The sequence below is a fragment of the Chelonoidis abingdonii genome, chromosome 3 (assembly GCF_003597395.2).
Source record: "Chelonoidis abingdonii isolate Lonesome George chromosome 3, CheloAbing_2.0, whole genome shotgun sequence".
In the NCBI taxonomy this organism is placed as follows: domain Eukaryota; kingdom Metazoa; phylum Chordata; order Testudines; family Testudinidae; genus Chelonoidis; species Chelonoidis abingdonii.
The window spans coordinates 192,345,215-192,368,734 of NC_133771.1; the positions used below are offsets into that span (position 1 = coordinate 192,345,215).

At 41.2% G+C, this 23,520-nt stretch overlaps 1 protein-coding gene across 2 annotated transcripts in view; it reads left to right on the forward strand.

The window, feature by feature from the left end:
- EML6 (EMAP like 6) overlaps window positions 1-23,520 on the forward strand; it is a 360,575-nt gene that overhangs the window by 280,733 nt on the left and 56,322 nt on the right. For both annotated transcript variants that reach the window (XM_075064408.1, XM_075064409.1), the window contains exons 25-28: window positions 9,482-9,570; window positions 10,752-10,928; window positions 11,049-11,250; window positions 11,837-11,963. In XM_075064408.1, the coding sequence (XP_074920509.1) occupies window positions 9,482-9,570; window positions 10,752-10,928; window positions 11,049-11,250; window positions 11,837-11,963 (595 nt within the window). The remainder of the gene's footprint in view (window positions 1-9,481; window positions 9,571-10,751; window positions 10,929-11,048; window positions 11,251-11,836; window positions 11,964-23,520) is intronic.

Genomic DNA, 23,520 nt, shown 5'->3' on the forward strand with positions numbered 1-23,520 from the left:
TGATGCAGTTTGAAAGTGAGGGACTTCTAATCTTATCATATAAGCATTCAATTTCTGAATTATGACCCTATCATACAAGAGTGGTAGATGCCAATATACTCTCCAGTTTTAAATCAACTCTTCAATCCTTAAATACTAGAATCCCGTCAATTAAGCCAATTCCAAACAGTTATTAGTTCTTGAGCTACCTCCTCCTCTTTCTAACTTCTCCACTCCACTAGATCAATTTACTTTAAAATATTTCACTTTCTGACTCTTCTATACATGTGCTTTGTACAGTACCAGATACTCACCTCAGTACTTGAGGCTCAGGGATGAGAATAAAACAAAAGCATTAAAATAAGCTTCTCTTTGATCTTACTTTAATATTAAAGAACATGTACAAGTTTGCAAATTATCCAGCATACCAGTTGTGTCACATCAATTTTCTGGAACAACGACTACTGAACATTTTCCCACTTTGAGGGTTATGACTGACATAAGAGGAAGTGAAAAAAGACAGAGAGTGAATCCTTTTCATAGGTACAATTCTAGTGAAGAAGTGGAATGTTGTACTTACACCAAAATCCCATTTTGCAATGTGGAAGGGAGGGTATAGTCAGCAGAGAAATAGAAGTGATATGCAGCATATATATTTTAATTTCTCTTCATCAGACTCTACGGCAGGTCAGGCTCTGTCCATTTTGATTAGAACCTGGGCCAAGAAAATGTCACTCTTAACTAATTAAGCTCTTTGGAGCAGGGACCATCTTTTTTTCCTCCGGTTGTACTGCATCTAGAAAAATGGGGTCCTGGTCAATGACTAGGGCTCCTTGGCACTATGGTGATACAAACAATAACAACTTGTTTTACAATACCTGTACATCAAGTTGTGGGATATGATACATATATGACACTTTTCAGGGCACCCGGGACAATGAGTCCTCCTTCTTGCCACCTGCCTCCATCGCAAGAGAATCTTGTCTATGCTAGCTGGTGTTAGCTCCATCCATCCAGCCTGTCAGCCACTCAAGCACTCTCCTCTGGGCTATACCAACCTGCCTTTGCCCTGCAGGTTCACAACAGATATGCCCCAGCATCCAAGTCTCTTCAAAGTGTCCTTCTGTGGTGTCCAGCCCACAGAAATGCCAGGTTCTCTGTTTCCAAACGAACAGTGTACCCCAGTTTTACCTTGGCCCACCGCTCATGTATCACACACAGCACTTGGGTTCAATTATAGTAAAACAAAAGGAAATGTATTTAAGTAAGACTAGAGATTGATATAGAAACAAGTGTGAATGATGGAAACAAATGGTTACATACAAAACAAAATCATAAAACGTGAACTAGGACCTATGCTTATCAATAATTACTTTTCCTGTTTAAGGCTTTGTCTACACTACAGAGTTTTGTCGATGCATGTTATGCTAACGATCAAAAACCAGTATAATTACATCATTTGTGCATGTTCACATAATGCTCCTTCTGTCAGCAGAACACATTCACAGTTGGTGCTCTAGCATCAAGAGAGAGAGCAGTGCACTGTGGGTGGTTATCCAACTGTGCTACTCACCATCTTCTGCAACTAGGAGTTGTGGGAAGGTAGAATGGATTGCAGTCTATCATGGGTGCGGGCTCAACATCCATGATGCAATTTCCGTCACATCATTCCATGGGCTTCCAACTGCGTTTCATGGCATTTTCCATCAGTCCCTGTTTACTGTGTGCCCACCATCTCTGTCTAAAAAGATGGATCCTACACTGCTCTCTACTGTTGTGGTCACTGTTATAAACATATCACGGCTGCTATGCAGTATATCGTGAGCACCCAATCTGAAAAGGGATCCGAGGTGTCTGACCTAGTATGTGCCATGGAAAGAAAACCACCAGATTACTTTGGGCATTCATGGAACAGCTGCACATGGAGGACCATCATTTTTGGGCTCGAGAAATAAGCTCTGAGTGGTGGGATCACATTATTATACAGGTCTGGGATGACAAGCAGTAACTGCAGAACTTTCAGATGCGGAAAGCCACCTTCCTGGAACTGTGTATGGAGCTTGCCCCAGCACTGCGGTGCAATGACCCCAAATTGAGAGCAGCCCTCTCGATGGAGAAGTGTGTGGTGATTGCTTTGTGGAAGCTGGCAACTCCAGACTGCTACCAGTCCATTGCAAATCAGTTTGGAGTCAGGAAGTCCAGCGTTCAGGTTGCATTAATGTAAGTGTGCAGGGCCATTAATCTTATTCTGCTATGAAAGACTGTGACTCTTGGCAGTGTGTGTGAAATACTGGATTGCTTTACAACAATGGGAATCCGTAACTGCGGTAGGGTTATAGATGGCTAGCATATCCCAAATTTGGATACCATCTTGGAATGGAGTACATCTGTAGAAAGGGGTACTGCTCTATGGTATTGCAGGTGTGTGTGGATCCCCATGGTCATTTCATTGACATCAACGCAGGGTAGTCAGAGAAAGGTGCATGACACACACATCTTCAGGAAACTGGACTGTACAGAAAGCTGCAATCAGGGACTTTCTTTCCAGACCAGAAGATTATCCATATGTTGGATGAGGGTTACAAATGGGAGACACATCAGTGCCATGTGAAGATAAAGGGGCTGAGGCAGGCGTACCAGAAGCCCAGGAAGTCAAACTGTCACTCTGGTGCTGTGGTAAAGTCCTGTTGCTTCTATAAGGAGTTGGACGCCATCCTTGGCGGCAACCCCACCTCTATTGCCAGGAGACCCGGGGATACTTTGGGGATGTGGGAGCTGGAGACAGTGGACAGTGGATTCAACCCTGAGGACAAAGTGGTGGAAGAGGAGGTCAAGTTGGAGGACAAGATGGGAGAGGTGACTGGGTCATCCAGTACTGTGGGAAGCCAGGACCTCTTCTGGACCCAGGAGGATATGAGCCAGTCCCAGCACTCTGTCTCTGGTGCACGTGATGCAGGAGAGGAGAACTCTGGTAAGTGATCTTTTTGAGTTGATGTTGCTCAGTTATATGACGTAGAGCTGTCCTTTGCTTTGTTATACGCTAGAAGTGGGTTAAGGGATAGAAATGTACAAGACTAGCTGTGTTTGTGTGTGCTGGACATTCCTCTGTGCAGCTACACAGTAGGACGGAACAATGTGTTAATGCACAGTGAGAGTTCACTGGAATCCTCAGAGAGATCTCTAGGAAACTTTCTTGGAGATACTTATCAATCCCTCTGCTGAAAGTTCCTTGGCAGAGCTGCTTTGTTCTTTCCTCCACTGTAGGAAACTTTCTGGCACCAATCGGCAATCATTTGTGCAGGGACCAAAGTGGCATACAGCAAGCAGCACAGGGACTTGGTCTGAAGCTGCACGAATACAGGAGATGCACCGTTGCATCATTGCTTACCCTCAGGAGTAAGATATTGGCTTCAATGACCTGCGGAAAATGGTGGCAGAATTTACAATATTGCCTCTAGTTGCCTGCAGTGATCCCCTTAAAAAACCACCTAGAACGGCGGTCCCCAAACTTTTTCACTTACCCGCCCCCTTACCTGGTCCGCATCCCACCCAGGAGCTGGGGTTGGGGGGTAAGGGGATGAATGGGGCAGGACAGGGGAGGTGGAGCCACACTTAAGCCATCCCTGAGTGCTCCTCCAGGCTCCAGCAGTGGTTGCTGCTCTTCCCACCCCCCCAGTGGCAGAGGCCGGTTACTGCGGGTAATCAGACTTCTAGTGTCTGGGTGGTGGGGACTGAGGCTGAAGCAGAACTAAGAGCAAAGTGGCACTTTCTCCCTGTCTCCCAGGGTTGCTGGGCCAGGCCCCCTGCACCACCCTAGGGGGGCGCACCCAACAGTTTGGGGACCACTGACCTAGACCTTTTGCCCCATCTTGAGTGCCCCTTTCCTGGGTGAACTCACCATGTTTAGGGCATTCACTGAGCTGTGCGCTTGCCAGGGACACTGAGAAACTAATTAAAATTTGAAAAGGAGTGCATTTTACTGTTATGATTCGATGTCGTATGTGCATTAACAATTATGCTCTGTTTATTGTTTCTTGTGCTTATGAAGATGTAGCCTTCTGGGGAACCCCCTACACACAAGTGCAGCGCCTCCACCTGATAAGGAAGTGACCAAGGAGGAGCAAGAAGGACATGTTTCAAGAGGTGGTCCAATCCTCAGACCCAAAAAACAAGAACACGGGACATGGAGAGAGACTGTGAATGAAAATTAGAAACCCGAAGGCAGACCAGTAAGAAGAGCCAGGAGCAAATTTTAGCTAAGTGTGATGATAAAAGTGATGGAAGAGATGCTTATGAGTCAACAGTGTGCCCTTGTTGCCAAGAAGGCTAACAGCATTTTGGGTTGTATATGTAGGAGCATTGCCAGCAGATCGAGGGACATGATCATTCCCCTCTATTCGGCATTTGGTGAGGCCTCATCTGGAGTACTGTGTCCAGTTTTGGGCCCCACGCTACAAGAAGGATGTGGAAAAATTGGAAAGAGTCTAGTGGAGGGCAAAAAAAATGATTAAGGGGCTGAAGCATATGATTTTTGAAGAGAGGCTGAGGGAACTGGGATTATTTTGTCTTCAGAAGAAAAGAACAAGGGGGAATTTGATAGCTGCTTTCAACTACCTGAAAGGGGGTTCCAAAGAGGATGGATCTATACTGTTCTCAGTGGTACCAGATGGCAGAACAAGGAGTAATGGTCTCAAGTTGCAGTGGGGGAGATTTAGTTTGGATATTAGAAAAAACTTTTTCACTAGGAGAGTGGTGAAGCACTGGAATGAGTTACCTAGGGAGGTGGTGAAATCTCCTTCCTTAGATGTTTTTGACAAAGCCCTGGCTGGAATGATTTAGTTGGAGATTGGTCCTGCATTGAGCAGGAGGTTGAACTAGATGACTTCCTGAGGTCCCTTCCAACCCTGATATTCTATTATTCTATGTTGAAGTCCCTAACCGCACTGTAAGCAGAATACATCTGTGCTCAGCCCCCCTGCAGCTGACACAGAACTGCTTGCCATGCCCTCCCCAAACTCCTCCCACCCATTCCTTGCATCTTTCTGGCTGACTCAGTTCCTCTGACTGTCCACCCCTTCAGACAGCTTCCAAAAGCATAGCTGGAGTGACACACAGCTATGGAACCCTATATCAGAACACTTTCCTTCACTGTTATCTGACTTTCCACCAAATGTTTTCTGTATGTTGTTAATTGGTTTTTAATAAAAAACATACTCGCTGAAAGATAATCAATCTTTATTTGTCTCCTACATACGGTGGTTGCTGCTATCTCTACACTGACACTTTGTCTATATAACTTTACCGCAAAAAGCTCTACACCTTTCATCGAGGTGGTTTTATTTTGTCGGTGAAGCCGAAGAGTTTTGTCAGCAGAAGGAGTACTGTAGTGTGTACAGCTCCACTGTTTTGTCGATGAAAGCTGACTTTTGTTGACAAATCTCTGTAGTGTAGACAAAGTCTAATAAAGCAAATTTTTACTCCAAAGTTTCAATCTTTGGCAGCACTTGCTAGCCCCAAGGAGCTAGAACTCTGTCTTTCATGAAGTACCCCTGCTCATCAAGGTACGTCCTCAGTGAATGGACCCAGAGTGTCTTTTTCCACCTTGTTATCTACTGAATCAGCCTTTTGTCTTTATTCACAGACAGGACAACCTCCCTGCTCTCATATTGTTCCTTTTCACTTCCAAGTGGTTTTGATGTTTTTATAGTTTATCTTTGAGGTTTTTCCATTGACTTTTATGGGTTGGTGCAAAGGTGGGCAATCAAACAATACATTACATAATTAGTTAGCCAGGGAGGGGTGGCAATTCCCTCCTGCTTGAATGGGCCATCACTGAGACGTATGATTCCCTGATGACTCACTTTTACCCCAAAACTGTAAGGGCATAATTTTCAATATAGTTTCATTATTCTTTAAATATTACCCATACACACATCTCACAATGATTATGGGTATTGATACGTTGCGAGTTTTCAGTAGAAACCTCATATGTTACCCTTTATGGATAAATACAATGAAAGTGCTGTATTTGATGTAGTGAGTTTCTCAGGTTTGAGACAGGAGTTGCTTGTAAAGAACAGTGAACTCTTTGCCAGTGGGCACCAGAGAGCCTCGTGTCACAACATGTATAGTGGATAATGCCTGTCTTAAGAATAGGGACACTGAAATCTCTTTAAGTATCTTTACAATTATTTGGAGATGATCTACCTGTTGAGATTTTGAAGGAACACATATGAAAGAACACCACTAGCTCCTTTTTTGTTGTTGATTTTACTCCCCATTATTTCTATGACTGCTTAGAAGATGTAGGCTAGCATTCCTTTCCATTACATCTTTTGCCTTTTCCCTGAAGCTCATGCTGATTTACCCGCTTCCCCTCTGTGTTTGTAATGGTCTTGAAAGCAACATGGCTTCCCGAAAGATATTGTCTACTTCATCCACAAGTGATTTGGTCATAGTGTTCAACATAGTAGAAAAGAATAAAATAGATGCTCAGATACTACAGTGATGGGCAGCAATATAACTCCCCTCCGCCCCAGTAGATAGAATAATCCCTACATGGCAAAAAATAATGAGTGAAATTCTATGACCCTAGTTATGCAAGAGATCAAACTAGGTGACCTCCTGTGGCCTTAAAATCTATAGCCTCGTACTGTATTCTTCCTTGTTTGGGTCCTGCCATCATCAGTGACTCCTGCAGAACTGAACATGGCTCTTGGAATAATGGGTCACATCCTCAGATGATGTAAATCAACATGACTCTGCAGAAAAGGACCTGGGGATTACAGTGGACGAGAAGCTGGATGTGAGTCAGCAGTTTGCCCTTGTTGCCAACAAAGGGATATTGAACTGTATTAGTAGGAGCATTGCCAGCAGATCGAGAGAAGTGATTATTCCCCTCCATTTGGTGCTGGTGAGGCCACATTTGGAATATTGTGTTCAATTTTGGTTCTCCCACTACAGAAGGGATGTGGACAAATTGAAGAAAGTCCAGCGGAGAACAATGAAAATGATTAGGGGTCTGGGGCACATGACTTATAAGGAGAGGCTCAGGGAACTGGGCTTATTAAGTCTGCAGAAGAGCAGAGTGAGGAGGGATCTGATAGCAACCTTTAACTACCCAAAAGGGGGTTCCAAAGAGGATGGAGCTCGGCTGTTCTCAGTGGTGGCAGATGACAGAACAAGAAGCAATGGTCTCCAGTTGCAGTGAGGGAGGTCTAGACTGGATATTAGGAAACACTATTTCCACCACCTCCCTAGGTAACCAATTTATTCTTTTGCATAGAGACTGTCTGGTTTGGCAGTGGGTTACCTAGGGAGGGTGGTGGAATCTCCATCCTTACAGGTTTTTAAGGCCTGGCTTGACAAAGCCCTGGCTGGGATGATTTAGTTGGTGTTGGTCCTGCTTTGAGCAGGGGGTTGGACTATATGACCTCCTGAGGTCTCTTCTAACCCTAACATTCTGTGATTCTATGACTCCATTAGAACTACACTATTTACAGTGTCCAAGGATCTGATCCAGTGTTTCTTAGTTAATAACTGCTTCCCTTATCAAACCACACTATTTAGATACTGGAAAACCTCTTTTATAATAAATTCCCAAGTAGATTTTTAAAAAATAACTTAGTTTTTGACCAAATTTTAAATTTGTGGGTGCTGCCTTCAATTTCTGGTTGAAACTTTTACAGGAGGGTGTTGTTCCTGATGACATGTGGGCAGACTATCCAAGCAGCACACATGCAGCTGATAAATATATTCCCAGTCTCTGCCTAGGAGTAAGAAAATGTTTTGCTCCTGCTTGAAGGCTCTAGCACAGGAAGTAGGGGAGGGTGGCAGATTTCTAGTGCTGCCAGAGGTCAGATATCTTATGTTGTTTTTCTTCCATCAATCTGAAGGGGTGAAGAAGCCTTTCAGACTGTGAGCATCCCAGCTCTTTATCAATCAAAGGACGCTCCAGAGTCATTTTATAGTGGCCTACAGGACCCCTGTAACTTTTCAGCAATAGATTTATTTTAGAAATCTGTCTTTCTTGCTGCTTCACTTATATCATAAAACTCAAATTTAAGGCAGCCTGTTTATTTTTTTATGTTTCTCCCCTTCCTGCCCAATGACTTACTAATGAACCAATCTCTGCAACAACCCCGTTGTCAACTCTGTCTGCATGTCTATTCAAGGGACACCATCATAGGACCTAACTATATCAGCCACACCATCAGGGGCTCATTCACCTTCACATCTACCAATGTGATATATGCCATCATGTGCCAGCAATGCCCCTCTGCCATGTACATTGGCCAAACCAGACAGTCTCTATGCAAAAGAATAAATGGACACAAATCAGACATCAAGAATTGTAACATTCAAAAACCAGTAGGAGAACACTTCTGTCTCCCTGGACACTGAATAACAGATTTAAAAGTGGCAATTCTTCAACAAAAAAACTTCAAAAACAGACTTCAGCAAGAAACTGCAGAACTGGAATTAATTTGCAAACTAGACAAAATCAAATTAGGCCTGAATAAAAACTGGGAGTGGACAGGTCACTACAAAAAGTAATTTTCCCTCTGCTGATACTCACACCTTCTTGTCAACTGTTGGAAATGGGCGATGTCCACCTTTATTGCATTGGCCTCATTAGCGTTACAAAAGTAGTTTTCTCTCTGTTGATATTCACTCCTTCTTGTCAACTGTTGGGAATAGACCACTTCCACCTTAATTGAATTGGCCTCGTTAGCACTGACCCCCTACTTGGTAAGGCAACTCCCATCTTTTCATGAACTGTAATATATATACTGCTTATTGTATTTTTCACTCCATGCACCTGATGAAGTGTGTTTTAACCCATGAAAACTTAAGTCCAAATACCTTTGTTAGTCTCTAAGGTGACACAAGGACTTCTTGTTGTTTTTGCTGACTAACACGGTTTGCAGACTAACACAGTTACCATTCTGAAATAATGTACATTCAGTTTCACATAAGCCTGCCTAATTGTTAGCATACAATTTGGATCCCATTTGTAATGTTTGTATTCAAGGATTGTTTGTTATACATTTGTATAGAGCAGTGCTTGAATAGCAAGAGAGAGATTTATAACTTTTTTAAATCGCTGTACAGCTGTCTTGTAAAATAATCATATATATGATTATTATATGATTATTTGAAATCTCACATTTAGGACTTGATCCACCAAAGTGCTAAGCACCTCTGAGGCTACTCAGCATCAGGCATAACTTGGCCCGTACTCTACAGTTTGTGAGTAGTATCTAAACAACCATTTTTAGAAACTGAATTTATATTAATAAATGATAATGCATACGTATTTGTGACAAAATGATAAGATGGACTATATTTATATTAATGCTCTGTAGGTCATGCTTATCGTTTTGTCACAAATACCTATGCATTCAAATTTTTCATAACATCTCATCACTCAATAAAAAGGGCACTTCATAATATTCCAATCATGTATGAAATAAATAATAAACTTATATTTCACATACAGGAAAGTTATTGCAAGTCAATTCTGGTGCCAAAGAACAACTGTTTTTTGAAGCACCAAGAGGAAAGAGACATATTATAAGAGCTGCTGAGGTATGGATCATACTAATTACATTTTCTGATTACTTCACTCAGTACTAACTTGAAGGTTTTATATTGTGAATGTTGTTATATGATACTGCTGAAAATTAGTGTATTACTTATTTAAATGGTATGTCTTCTTCATATTCCTTCCCCATGCTACCGCACTTTTAAGTTTACAAAGTGCTACACAGACATTAGTGAATTTTCACAACAGCCTTGTGAAGTAGGCCTTTGTAAGTATTATAACATACAGATGTTACATATGCAAAAGTTAATCCTTATAATGGATATAATTAGAATGGCTTAATCTCTCAGTATCATACCTTTTATAGCTGCTTCGTTACTCTAAGAACTTAACAAACATTAGTATTTCAGAATTAGAACCATTTCAGATAAGCGCTTTAATTCAGATCTGATCAAATATTGTAAATATTGTGGATGAGATTTTCAAAAGGACTTGGCATTGAACTAACTTTTCTCTCCCATTGAAATAAGTTGAAAAGTAGATTAAAAAGTGCAGATTTACTAAAATTGTGACAATAAATCTCAGAATGAAATTACATGAGTGGAACAACACCAAATTTTCCATTACCTGCAATATCTGCAGGTGCATCCATTTGTTCTTTTAGCAGATGGATTTATGTGCAAATATATATATTTGTGCATTCCAGACAAGTAATTCCACATAATCTCGTTGCATGAATGTGTTTTGTATTTAATCTGTGTGCAGGCAATTTAAGTGCAATTTAGGAAGCTACTTTTAAAAGCATGTGGCCTCATTTTTAAGGGATGCTGAACACCTGCAACTCTCAATAACTTTAATGAACGCTGCCAATATTCAGCACCTCCAAAAATCTCTAAACAGTTTAAATCCAAATGATAATGACCAATGATCTCTCCCTGGAGAATAAAAAATGTATAGCAAAAAAGTAAAATTCCAGGAACTCTACCTTGTAATATAGCAATTTTAATAAAGGACATAAATGATATTTAGCATTAATCATTAGGAAATGAACACACTGTAAGGTAACAAAAACAAAAGCAAAAAATCATTTTGACTAAGCCCATATGCAAGTTGATCTGTCAAAACTAGTTTGTTAGAATCGTAGTTCAAGAGAAAAATGTAACAACTCAAGCAGTGTATTGGACATTTGTCAGGATTACTTTGTTTTGGGAATTTTTGTTTCCAGATAGAGAAGATTGAATGGGATACCTGGACATGTGTTCTTGGTCCTACTTGTGAAGGAATCTGGCCCATGCATAGTGATGTCACTGTTGTAAATGCGGCTACTCTTACAAAAGATGGTTCACTGTTAGCTACAGGAGATGACTTTGGTTTTGTGAAGCTTTTTTCATATCCTGTGAAGGTAATAAATAGTATTAACTCAGATTAGAAGTCACATTGGAAAGGAAAGTGGGGAAAATTTCTGTAGGAAAATGTGAAAAATTAATAGTTTAAGTGATAACGTGTATTCTTTATATTGCAGGGGCAACATGCAAAGTTCAAGAAGTATGTGGGTCATAGTGCCCATGTAACCAACATTCGATGGTTACATAATGATTCTGTGCTACTGACTGTAGGTGGTGCTGATACTGCTTTGATGATCTGGACTAGAGAGTTTGTGGGCATCCAAGAGAGTAAACTGGTTGACAGTGAGGAGTCAGATACAGATGCAGAAGAGGATGGAGGTAAAAGAAGAATATGCAAAATACGTATTAAATTTAGTCCTGATCTCACAAAGACTCACATATGTTCTTAACTTTAAGCATGTGAGGAATACTGTTGAGTTCAATGGGACTCCTCATGTGCTTAAAGTTAAGTAAGTGCTTAAAGTTAACTATATGTAAGTCTTTGTAGGATCAGGACCTAAGGGTACATCTATACTACCCGCCGGATCGGCGGGTAGTGATCGATCTATCAGGGATCGATTTATCGTGTCTACAGTAAACACAATAAATCGATCCCCGATCGCTCTGCTGTCGACTCCTGTACTCAACCATGGTGAGAGGCAGAAGCAGAGTCGACGGGGGAGCAGCGGTAGTCGACTCTGTGCAGTGAAGACGCGATATAAGTCAACCTAAGAAACGTCGACTTCAGCTATGCTCTTCTCATAGCTGAAGTTGGATCTTAGGTCGACACCCCCTCCCCCTCCCCATAGTGTAGACCGAGCCTTAGACTGCTTCTGTTGTTGCAGATCTTTCTATTTCTTATTTATCCAATACAAAATTGAAAACAAACTACACGGGTGTCATTTTATTTTTCACATTATTAAAGGTTATGACAGTGATGTTGCAAGAGAAAAGGCTATTGATTATACAACAAAGATCTATGCAGTAAGCATCCGAGAAATGGAAGGCACAAAGCCACACCAGCAGCTGAAGGAGGTTTCAGTTGAGGAAAGGTATGGCATGCAAAGGCATATATTCAATAAATTCTTCTGACTTTCCTTTTATTGAACTAAAAAAAGTCTGTTATAAGTATTGAGCAGACAGCATTTTAAAATTGTTATGTCTCAGTGCATTGTGGGTTAAATTGGGGATATGTTTGTGTGCCTTAGGCAGTGGAGAAGAGTTATTTGTTAACCACAGAGGTGTCAATCTTTTTTTTTTTTTTTCCAAATTCATGTGTACAGTCTTACGTATTCTTACTTTTACATATGAAGTGAAACAGTAAACTTAAGGCACCCCCAAATAGGAAGTAATACCTGCTAGTCTTTGTGAACTTACATATTCAAAATTACAGGATGAAATCAAATCAAATCTCAAATTAAATGAGTTGACTTGATTCATCTTGATCTCTAGAGGATGTTTGTCCTTATCATTAAACCATAGAATTCAGCAGTCTGCCTTCAAGAGTGGTTTAGGATGTGAATAAAAAGGGCATTACCGATCAGATCTGAACTATACTGTGCTCTTTGGTGAAGATGCTCATTTTTAAAAAATATTTATTCTTTAAAAATATTCCCACTAATCTGTGCATTTGGTTTCAGTACCAGCCTTATAGCCTATAAATTCCTTGTGAACATTTTTGAATTCCCCTATTCCCCTGGCTGCTGTGAGCTCTCTTAATTAGCGTGTGTTTGTTTTAAAAGATGGAACTGGTAGCATCACCTATAGTTTAGGTTACCTGACCATTTCCATAATAAGACAGTAAGAAGGAGGAAGTAGTCCTATAGGAATGCAGAGTGGTGAGAAATTGGGAGGAAGATAAGGAGAGAGGGGTGTTCCAGAAGCCAGAAGATGAGAAGTAGCAAAAGGAATGTGGGAAAGGAATCAAGGTGGAGCAGAGGGGAACAGAGACAGGCCAGGGACAGAAGAGTTTGTTCTGTAACCACTACAGCATGCTTCCCTACAGAACCAGGTATTGAATCTAGGAGTCCTGACTTTCTACATTAATTCTGCTTTGAGCAAATCACTGGCATTACTCTGCTGTGAAAGCGCTGGCAAAGTATGTGGCTAATCCACATGGAGGATAACACTCTGGTACTGCTACCAGTTACTATGTTAGCTCAAGTGGTAAAAGTCTGTGGTGTGGATCTAAAGGTGTGAACCCTACTGATGACTCAGAAGAAGAAGCCATGTAGTGACCTGGCTGGAAGATCATCGTGAAGAGGAGGCTGCAGTTCTTGGAGTGAGAGGGGCTGTGGAGTGAGATAAGATGTGTGAAGACATCATTAAATAGGGGTGTGATGCTTGGCAGAGCTAATCCCCAGGACAGCCAAGGGAAGGCACCACTAGCAATGAGAGCTTCCCAAGACAGTCTCTCACATAGAGATTTACCGAAAGTCCTTCCACGCAAACCATCTCAGGCTGCCCTCTCCAGCACTGTCCTGATGGTGCCTCTTCCTCAGTGGCTGGTAGGGGAACTCTGGCCTGCCCAGTATTCCAGGTCCCAGTCCAAGGACACTGAACCCAGTAGTTCTGGGCTTTACTCTCTCAGCCCTCACTAACTTTTGAGTGCTTGACTTTGCAACCTTCATCATCTTTTTTTTTTTAATGTAATTCTCTAATTAAGAAAAAAACCCTAAAAAAACAGAAATTCCACCCCCAGCCGGAGACCTCACCCCCTCCTGTACTCCAACCCTCTCCCCCACACACTCTGAACCCCTAATTTCTGGCCTCATGCTGGAGCCCACACCCGCAGCCAGAGCAATCAATCTCTCCTTCACCCCAACCCCCTGCCCCAGCCCAGTGAAACTGAGTGAGGGTGGTGGAGAGCAAGCGATGGAGGGAAGTGAGGGAGAAGGGACAGGGCAGGGACAGGGCCTCAGGGAAGTATCACAATTTATTTTTATTTTGTAATTAGTACCACCTACCAATAAAAAATTGGGGGGGCATAGTTTTGGTATTTACTGTAGTTCTTGCAAGTAAATAGAAAAAAGAGTAGGTTAATAACTACTTGGTAATTATCAGGTGACTCCTTATTTAAAGGAGCCCAAATATTCTATACATTATGTGACATTTGCAGTGCAATGCAGTGTGTGCTATGTGGGACTTCAAACTGGACATCAAACCTGGAAATAGAAATCGGATACACTGGAAATTAAAATGGATTAGTGATATGTATTTTTGTGATTTACTAGTTAGAGCACAGGACTCAGTCAGAACTCTGGATTCTATTCTCAGCTTAATTTTCTTGCATGTAGTTCAGCTGCTTTTATTGTTGTTTTTAAGGATGTGATAGGTTATATGGTGGACCTATTTAGTATACTACTTTAAAAAAAATTAGATTCTTATATTAGGCCCTGATTTTGGAAAGTCTCTAAACCTGTTTTTCAATCCACCTCTATTCAGGAAAGCACTTAAGCATTTGCTTAAGTTCTGTTGAAATCAATGAGACTTAAGCACATATTTAAACAAATGCTTATGTGTCCTTCCTGATTAGAGATGTTTTCCTGAGTCAAGACCTTCTGCTGCACAGAATGAACACAATAATTCATTGCAAAATACACAGCCCAAATTTTCATCCCAGCATGCTTAAAATTGGACACCTATATCTATATGTAAGCACTTAAAATCCCCTACATTTCCCATTGATTTTAATGGGAGCTCTGGATGCCCAGTATCTCAGAAACCTGGCCATTTATTTAAGTGCCTAAATGAAAATATAGGCACCTAATCCAAAGAACCTGAATTTCAAAATTTTGGCCCATATATTTTGGGACCCACAATTTTTGGAACAAAGACATGAAGTCCCAGAGTTCATGTGTTTTTAAAAATTTACATTTGGGCATTATTTCCCCCCCTGCTTTCACTATATGTACATCTTCTCCACTTTCTTTCTAAGTAACAAAATCCTTGTACTTCATTTTATCTTTCTGTAAAATGTGTATAATGATACCTACTGCACATCAATATTTTGAGGTTCATTTAGAAATGTTAAGTTTTAATTATAGGAGAATAGACCTAAGCCAGTAGTATGCATGGAATACCACACTGGATCCAGAAAACACAATGCCAAAATATACTGGGCCACATTCCCTCATATGTTCTGGCTGCTTATGCTGCTTGGGTGATACAAAATAGCTGTATACTCAGTTTAACTGACTAAAAGTCTGGTTTACACCTGTTTTGCATTGTTGACGCATCAAAAACAGCCATGGCATACCCATGAATCTGACCCACCGTGTTTACAAGACTACTAAAGCTTCATCATTACATTAATGATTGGTGGCATAGGAGATACATGTTTCCTTATTATATTGGCCCAGATTTCCCCCCACATTTGGATTGCTTTGTGCTATTCATCCATACAAAACAACATTACAACTGCTGCAGTAAGCTGTGGGAGAATCAGACCAGAGCAGAGGGATTCTCTGGTGAAGCAGAGCCTGTAGACCTGCTCCTGCACCGCTCCCCCTGCCTGTGGCTGTGATAGGGAACACGGCCTAGGGAAGGGAGGTGCTTTGTTCCAGTAGTCCCCAACTGTTATAATAATTTCTTGGCAATCAGTATAAATTTGAACACCACTCAAGCTGCTGTAAACTATTGCAGAGGACAATCCACCCCACAGCCAGCCTGAGATTGAGACAGTACAATCGTACCTTACAAAATCCCCCACCTGTTGTGCTCTGTGTGTTCTTCAACTATTGTTTCTGTCTAATAATCACAACTAGCATATTACATTTTAATAGCTACCTGAAATTTTTCAAAAATCCCTTATCATGCAGATTAAGAGCTGCATTTTTCCATGTGTTTCACAAAAGATTCAGAGGCTGATGTTCATATTTTTATATATGAAAGGTGTGGTTTGGGTTACTTTAATCACATATTATATACATGGAGTTTGCAGATCTGTATTTACTTCCTTATTGTAGATCACACACATTTCATATGTAGCTTACTGGATAAAAATATGTGTTAAACATACGCAAATCATATTTGATACACATTTAGTTCATCTGAGTTATGTGTACAAGTGACAAATAAATATGACTCATACATTTTATGATAAAAAGTTTCTTCAGTCTGAATTAAGTAGTTTGGTTTTATATGAGCCCATCAGACAATACAATTGCAATAAAAATAATTATGAATTCTCCCAAAATACTAATCACTACTCATCACTATGTTCCTTTATGCAACTAGGCATGTATTAACCGAGCTCAAGGACAGAGTTCACAATTTACAAGCTCAATGGCCAAATATGTCAAGGTATTTGAAGCATTCATAGACACTTGCGTCTCTGAGGCCAGTGGTACAGGGTTTGCTGATGGCATTAGAGCTCACCACTATACAAAGTGTGTTGAAGTTGAGACACAGGGGTGCAAGCCTCAGTTCCATTACATTTTATGCTCCCATGATATTAAGGGCTGACAGTATTGTTGGAACTGAGACTAGATTTCAGTACATCAGTGCAAAACTTTTCAGTACAAATTAAGTGAACACATCAGGCTGTTCATTATTTCTTGCTGTGTTCTTCAGTCAAGGATCTGATACTTCTGTTGCTACCACACCTTCAATTCCCTCAGCAGAATCATGGACCTTCTTATGTCAGGAATAAAAGACAGAGTCAAATATAAAGTGGAGTTCCATTAGTGCAGAGCAGGCAAAGCTTCACTTGACATGGATTTGGTATTGATGGCCAGAGTAGTGCATTAAGTCATCAAAAATTCTAGAGCCTTTATACATTAAGATTAAATTGATGAATTGTCTGTTGATGGCCGAAAGGGGGTTTTTGAGGTCTGTCTTTGGGACCGATCTGGCTGATACATGCAACACTGATGTAGAACCTCCAGGTCTGCTAGGCTGACTTTATATTAGATGTCTGGGAAACATCAGAGGAGGCCCAGAAAGGCTAGATGGGAGTTAACAACTTGCAAAGACATTTGGAAGCAAGTCCCATAGCTGTGCCAGTCATACGCTTTTCCCGAGCTCAAGATTCAACATTTATGCCAGTCTGTGAGGGACATGTCCAACCATACTCTGCATGCTTCCTAAAGATGCTGGGCTGCAAGAATACAAAGAGTTGGAGATAGAACAAACTATACAAAATAAAAAACCTACAAGTTTTCTCTTGCCAATGGCTAGGAAAGCCTCAATTCTTTGACATAGCAGGAGATTCCAGGCTTGGCATCCCTGGCATTGATTAATGAGGATAGCACTGAGCGCTGATGGAGCCAGTCACAAAAATTCTTTACATCTACTACAAATGAAGTTGCTGAAGCTCCATAGTTTAGAAAAGATTACTCTTTGAGAAAGCTGACAAGACATTGAGCTGAACCAGTTCAGCAGACTAACAACAAAATGTTTTATCACAATGGAGGCCTGGTTTCAGCCTACCGCTTGACAATGAAAACTGAAAGTGTTGAAAAGGTGACTTTCTCCATGTCTGAGGAAGGAGGGTAGACTTTGTGGCTTTGGTTTACTCCTCTGCATTCAGCGTTTGGAAAAGCAAAAGGGAAGAAGGGCTGAGATTTCAGTGGTGAAATGATGATCCAGTTTGATGGATCATGAGCTTAATCATTTTTTAATAGGTCCTCAAATAAAATCTGAAGTGACCACCTCCCCATTCTCCATCATACAGTTTTTCTTCCTTTCCTCAGATAGTCTTTCCACAAACTCCTGCATCAGTCTTCACTTCCTTTCTACCCCCGAAGCCATGCACCTGTATGCATGTCATTACCCAAGCTTAAACAGTCTTCACCCACACCCATGCATGCCAGATATATGCAGGACCGGCGCTAGGGTTTCTCGTGCCCTAGGCGCACGGCCATTTTGCCGCCCCCCGCGCTGATCCCGTGGCTCCAGTGGAGCTGCCGCAGTCATTCCTGCAGAGGATCCGTTGGTCCGTGGCTCCGGAGGAGCTGCCGCAGGCATGCCTGCGGGTGGTCCAGCAGAGCTGTGCGAGCAGCCGACCATCCACAGGCATGACTGCGGCAGCTCCATCGGAGCCGCGGACCAACGGACCCTCCGCAGGCATGCCTGCGGCAGGTCAACCGGAGCTGCCTGCCGCCCCCCCCGGCAAAACGCCACCCCCCGAATAATCCTGGTGCCCTAGGCGATTGCCTAGGCTGCCTAAATGGTAGCGCTGGCCCTGGATATATGCCAACATCCACACACACTAGTCACACACCAGGACATGAACTAACACTAGCGGTAGACCGGCAAGAGTACCTTGCATGGTATTGTCAGAGGAGCAGAAGGTTTCCAGCCTTCGAGTGCCTTTCCTCAGCTCCCTGCCCCCAAAGACAGAAAAGTTCCTCTCTCCCCATCCCCACAGACAAGAGGAAAAGAGCCAGGTGGATGTTTCTGTCTCCGAAGGGAGTCATCAGATCCTACCTCTCTCTTCAGGCAGGGTTGTGGGGAAGCACGATAATTCCACTGTTTCCTTCCCTATGTAGAAGGCGAGGGGCCCAACTGTTCTTGCCCCTCCATGGGAAAGAGACTATAAGAAGAGGGTTGATTATGATAGCTGAATTGCCGCTAGCAGAGTGAGCAGGGACTTTGAACTCCATCCCTCTGTTGCAATGTGCCCTGCTCTCACCACACATCCAAGCTCTATGTAGAGACAGCACAGGCAAAGCCAGTGGAGTACAGATTAAAGTCCTGTACTGCATTGGACTTCCAACTCAGGGGCAGACTGACAGGACACTCCACAATGTCGAGCCTCTAAGCAGCAGGATTTTTATCCTTGTACAGGGGAAGACAACAACTTTGTAAGCCCATCTGGACAAGTCTAACCTAACCTAAGTCAATGCCTTCAGAAAGGAGTTAAAACCCATTGTAGCATATGCCTTTTCATTTACTGCTTTAGTTGCTTAATAAAAAATAATCATTGTGTAAGTACCTGTGAGGATTATAGAAATCATATAGTATGTCTGCCTTACAAAATGTGAGATTAGTCATGGCCAGGGTTGGGAGCTGCTGAGGTTTAGCAGAGTCCAGTGGCAATGTACTGGTCGGGGAGTCTGAGTGAAGCCTCTTCAGCAGTTGCAGTTTTAGCATGTAACAGTGGGAATATATCTCCATTGCAATTAAACATCCATAATTACCCTGTGTCAGCTGACTTGGCTTATGGGGCTCAGGCTGCAGGGCTGTAAAATTGTGGTATAAATGTTTGGGCTCAGGCTAGAGCCTGGGCTCTGGGACCCTCCCCCTAGCAGAGGTGGAGCTCCAGGGAGGTGGGGCTGGGGGTGCAATTTTAAAACGTCTTTGCAGATGTATTAGTTTGTGCATTCAGTTAAGATAATTAATTCATTGTTGTTTCTCTCTCCTGTCCCCTACCTTGTTTTTCTTCTCCCTCCTCCCTCCATTATCTGTCTTCCTCTCACCTATTATTTCTCTTTTCTTTTCTTGCTCCTCTGATTGGCATTCTGCTCCTTGCTCTGCCTATGTAATTTAGGAACAGGGTGTCAATCAGAGTTGCTGCAGGAATAGTCTCGCGGTGTGGGAGCCCAAAGAGCAGCGCTCCCACACCACGGGACACCTTGGTCAGTGGCAAGACTGTCCCAGACAATCCAGGACAATTGTAAGCCATGTTATATATTACTTAGGAAAATACATAGGAATTATGTCTTATATGAGAAACAGTTTAATGATTGAATTGGGACCATTTTAACTGACCAAAGCTAGAATTTAAATGACAAGAAGTACAATGAGCCTACTGCCTAACATTACGTTTCATGCCACTAATATGGGAGGCATGATGATGTTTTCATTTTGTATTCTGCTAAAACTAATTTATATCCTGTGTTTGCAGCATTCATTTGTTTGACTTGCATGTCTACATGAACTAACGATTTAATAACTATGGTGATGGAAATCCTTCAATGCAGCTTGAATATGCGGAAAACCAAAAACAGCGTTAGCATGTCTAGTCCTGTTTTGTATCACAGTAGTTTGTTCCATTTACTATAAATTATCTGTCATAGGCTATTTTTCAGATTATCTACTGTGTATCATTTGTAATCCTACACTGTAGCAGGGTGCAAAAAGAGGATTTTCCTATCTTCAAATATTGGTTATTCTTTTGTTGATGATTTATTTCTTATAACACAGGGGCTCAGTTTTCAAACAAGCCTCCAAAATTGTGTACACATTTTTGCACTATAAATTAAATAGTTAGATGCATAGTTACACAATTTGCTCATGGAAATATAGATTTTACGTGTATAATTTTGTGGGTGCAATTTCAGAAACTAGCTTGGAAATGAATCCCTATTTGTATATATACATTTGTGGAGATGATTCAGAATGTATTGGAGAAAAATATATTTGGGATGTAGGAAATAACACAATGAGTCTTTTAACAGCAGAGTGATCATTGGGGTGGAGTGGAGTCTTCTGGGATCCCACTTTTTTACCTTCTCTACAGCTCGATGTCAAAATGACCTATTCAAGCTGTAATTGACAGGACACTGCTTCCGCTGTGGTTCTCCCCCAGAACTTGAACATATTGTGACTGCTGTACTCCCAGCTCCTGGTAGCCTAATGAACTTGGGATCAATCCCATATCCTCTACAAGGCAGCCATTGTGCTGTTGCCAGATCAGAGGGCTGGCCCCAGACTGTTTTTTTGTTTGTGTGAAGCTTTGTGTGCTTGAAAATGATGTCATTCCAGTGCATCTATCCACACAGAGTGCCATCAACATTTCTCTATTCTAACTTGAAAATTGCTTTCTGCTCCAGCATTGTTCAGGAACTGTCAACTGCTTTGAGGTTTTTTTATCATGTGGACTGGAGTCCACTAGGGACCATAGGGAAACCTTCAAAGGCATGTTATTTATGACCTGGCTTGAATCCAATCATCCAGAGGTGAGAGACTAATGTATTCACCCACTATACCACCTCCTTCATTCCAAAAGTTCTCCATATATTATTGAGTCAATATTTTTATTTATCAGATGTCCCAGGCTACCAACAGTCTTATCGTGGATGTATTAAATTAATACAATAAATGGATATCCCCCAACACACCAAATACAAATCCAGCCCCAGCACCTGGGAGAAGCCTGTAAAAAGAGACATATTTTGCAGGGTATGCTAAATGTCAGCAAACTTGGATTCTGTTAGACTACTAAGGTAAATAAATACCAGAGTTGAGGGATTTCCACCAAAATCAACTAGCCATTTAAATTTGGGGACTGTTGGCTTGAGTGCCTCAGCTGATCATAACTACTCTGGTAGTATGTGGGGAGAAAGTGATCTCTCACATAGCCGGTAAACAAGTTATACAAAGCTTTTTAGCTCAGAGTTAACTTAAATTTTTCCTGGAACTCAGTGAACAAGAAGCTGATGCAATATGCTGTCTGCAGCTAGCATTGCCAAACGAGATCTTCCAAGTTGCCCTACTTGTATTATGTAGGAAGGAACCATAGATAGGTGCAGGAGGCCTATATCAAGATCCTGCAGTAGCCAAACAGCTAAATAGCTTTGCAGGATATTTACAACAATCAGCTAATTTAAAAATAAAGGTCTCTAGTTCCTGTTCAGAACTGACTATAGTTCCTATTGATCTGCTTTTCTGCTTGTTCATGTTTGGGGCCTGAATTAGAATGATGTGAATGCAATGAATAGCTTCATTTCTTAAAATATATGAAAATAGCTATGACCACCATGCATTCTGCAATATCTTACTTTTGTTTTAAAGAGTGCATCAGCATACATGTAAAATCATGCAGGATACTGTAAAAATGTTGGTGACTTTGTTGTGCTGATATGATGTTTTTAAATGATGTTTTCTTCTAACCTTGATTAAATTTTGCTTTGATCCATTATATTCCAAAGCAGGCCATTTCCAGTGTCAAATAACATTATTTTTACTCCCCCGTCCATGAAATGTTAAGTAAAAGTAATGACAAAAGAGATTGCATATTGATTGCATAGATTTCATATTACTTGAATATTATGATGTTATTATAATACACTCCCATACATATATGAGGATGGGAGAACATGAAGAAGTTTTAGATTTCACACAGTCTTTACAACTTTTTTGAAAAGTTCTCGATGTTTTGTAACATATTTTAGACTGATGAGAAAAACATGTGCATTCCTTCTCAGCACACAATGGAAATTACTTTTTAAGGTCTCTCTTACATCTTTTATGATATGAACAACATTTTATTAAATCTCAGATTATAACTTCAATTGCCCAAACAGATTTCCCAGTTTTGGATCCCCTCATTTTCTCTCATGCCTTTCTCTTCTTGGGAGTATGCTCTCGCTCAGGCTCACTTGTTTTCTTTTTCTGTTATTAGAACATGCACTCTCCAGCTAGCCACCTTGCCCACTTTTGTATTCCACTTGGCACCCAGGTCCTCCTCTCTGCCCATCTCCTTGCTTTTGGGCTCACTCTCAATCTCAGTTGCCAGGACTTTTTCCTTGGCCTCTCTCAGGTGACAGCGGCTTTATTTGTCTTTTTCATGTAAGGTCCTCTCTGATGGCCCAATCCTGTTTCCAATGACTTCACTAGGAACAGGATTCTCATTATTATTATCATTTTTATTATGCTTAGTACAATCTGACTCTGATTAGTGTATGTGCTGTACACGCACAGACCAAGAGACAATCCCTGCCCCAGAGAGCTTATCCTAATTCTTTCTGACCTGCCCTTTCTACTTTAGTCTCCTTCCTAAATAGCTCTATTTTTTTCTGCAGTCAGGCTTCTTTTTCTCTCCTTTCAGCAACTTGTACCCTTTCCTCTCTCTTCCAAATCTTCCACTCCCAACTTTTCACCTAGCCACTTAATTTGTATACCTTCCCAATGCTGCAACCTCTGCTCATCCATGTTTTATCCTCCTCTTTCTGCTGCTACATCTAAATATTTCACTACAGACTTAGTGGTTAGCTGAAGGGAGGAAGAGAACTGTCATTCACATCTTTTTCCTCTCCCACCTAACCATCCATAGAAACAGCAGGGCTAATTCTGTTCTGACTCACACAGGTATAAATCTGGATTAGGTCCATGAAAGATGAATTACAGCTGTGTAAAACTGGTGTAAAAACAGAATCAGGCCCATTATTACTAACAGAAATGAAGCCTGTAGTGATTCAGAGTGCCTGCAAATATTAAAGCCCATAACATTTGAGTGTCTAAATTTTTCTAGAATTCATTCCTCCTAGCTCTCAATGTGCACACATTTTCTTTAAATTACTGGAAAGAAACCGTTAATACTTGTATTATGTTTTAACTTGCTTTCCTTTGGAGGCAGGGAATTGTCAAGTAAGTATTAACACACAGGAAAAGCACAGGTTTCTATGAATGTGCAGTACAGAATGCATAGGTCACAAAGGATAAATGTACTTAATTTATTACAATGCAAATTTCTCACCCTCAACACTGCCATCTTAAGTTTCAAACAAATTAGCGATGACCATAGACTTTTTAAAAGTGAAAATGAACTTGATGCTGCTTTTCTTTTACGTTTCTTTTATGAATCACAATGTGAAAATAGAGCACGGAATGCATATGTGTATATATATATACATGTATATGTATATATAAATACACACAATA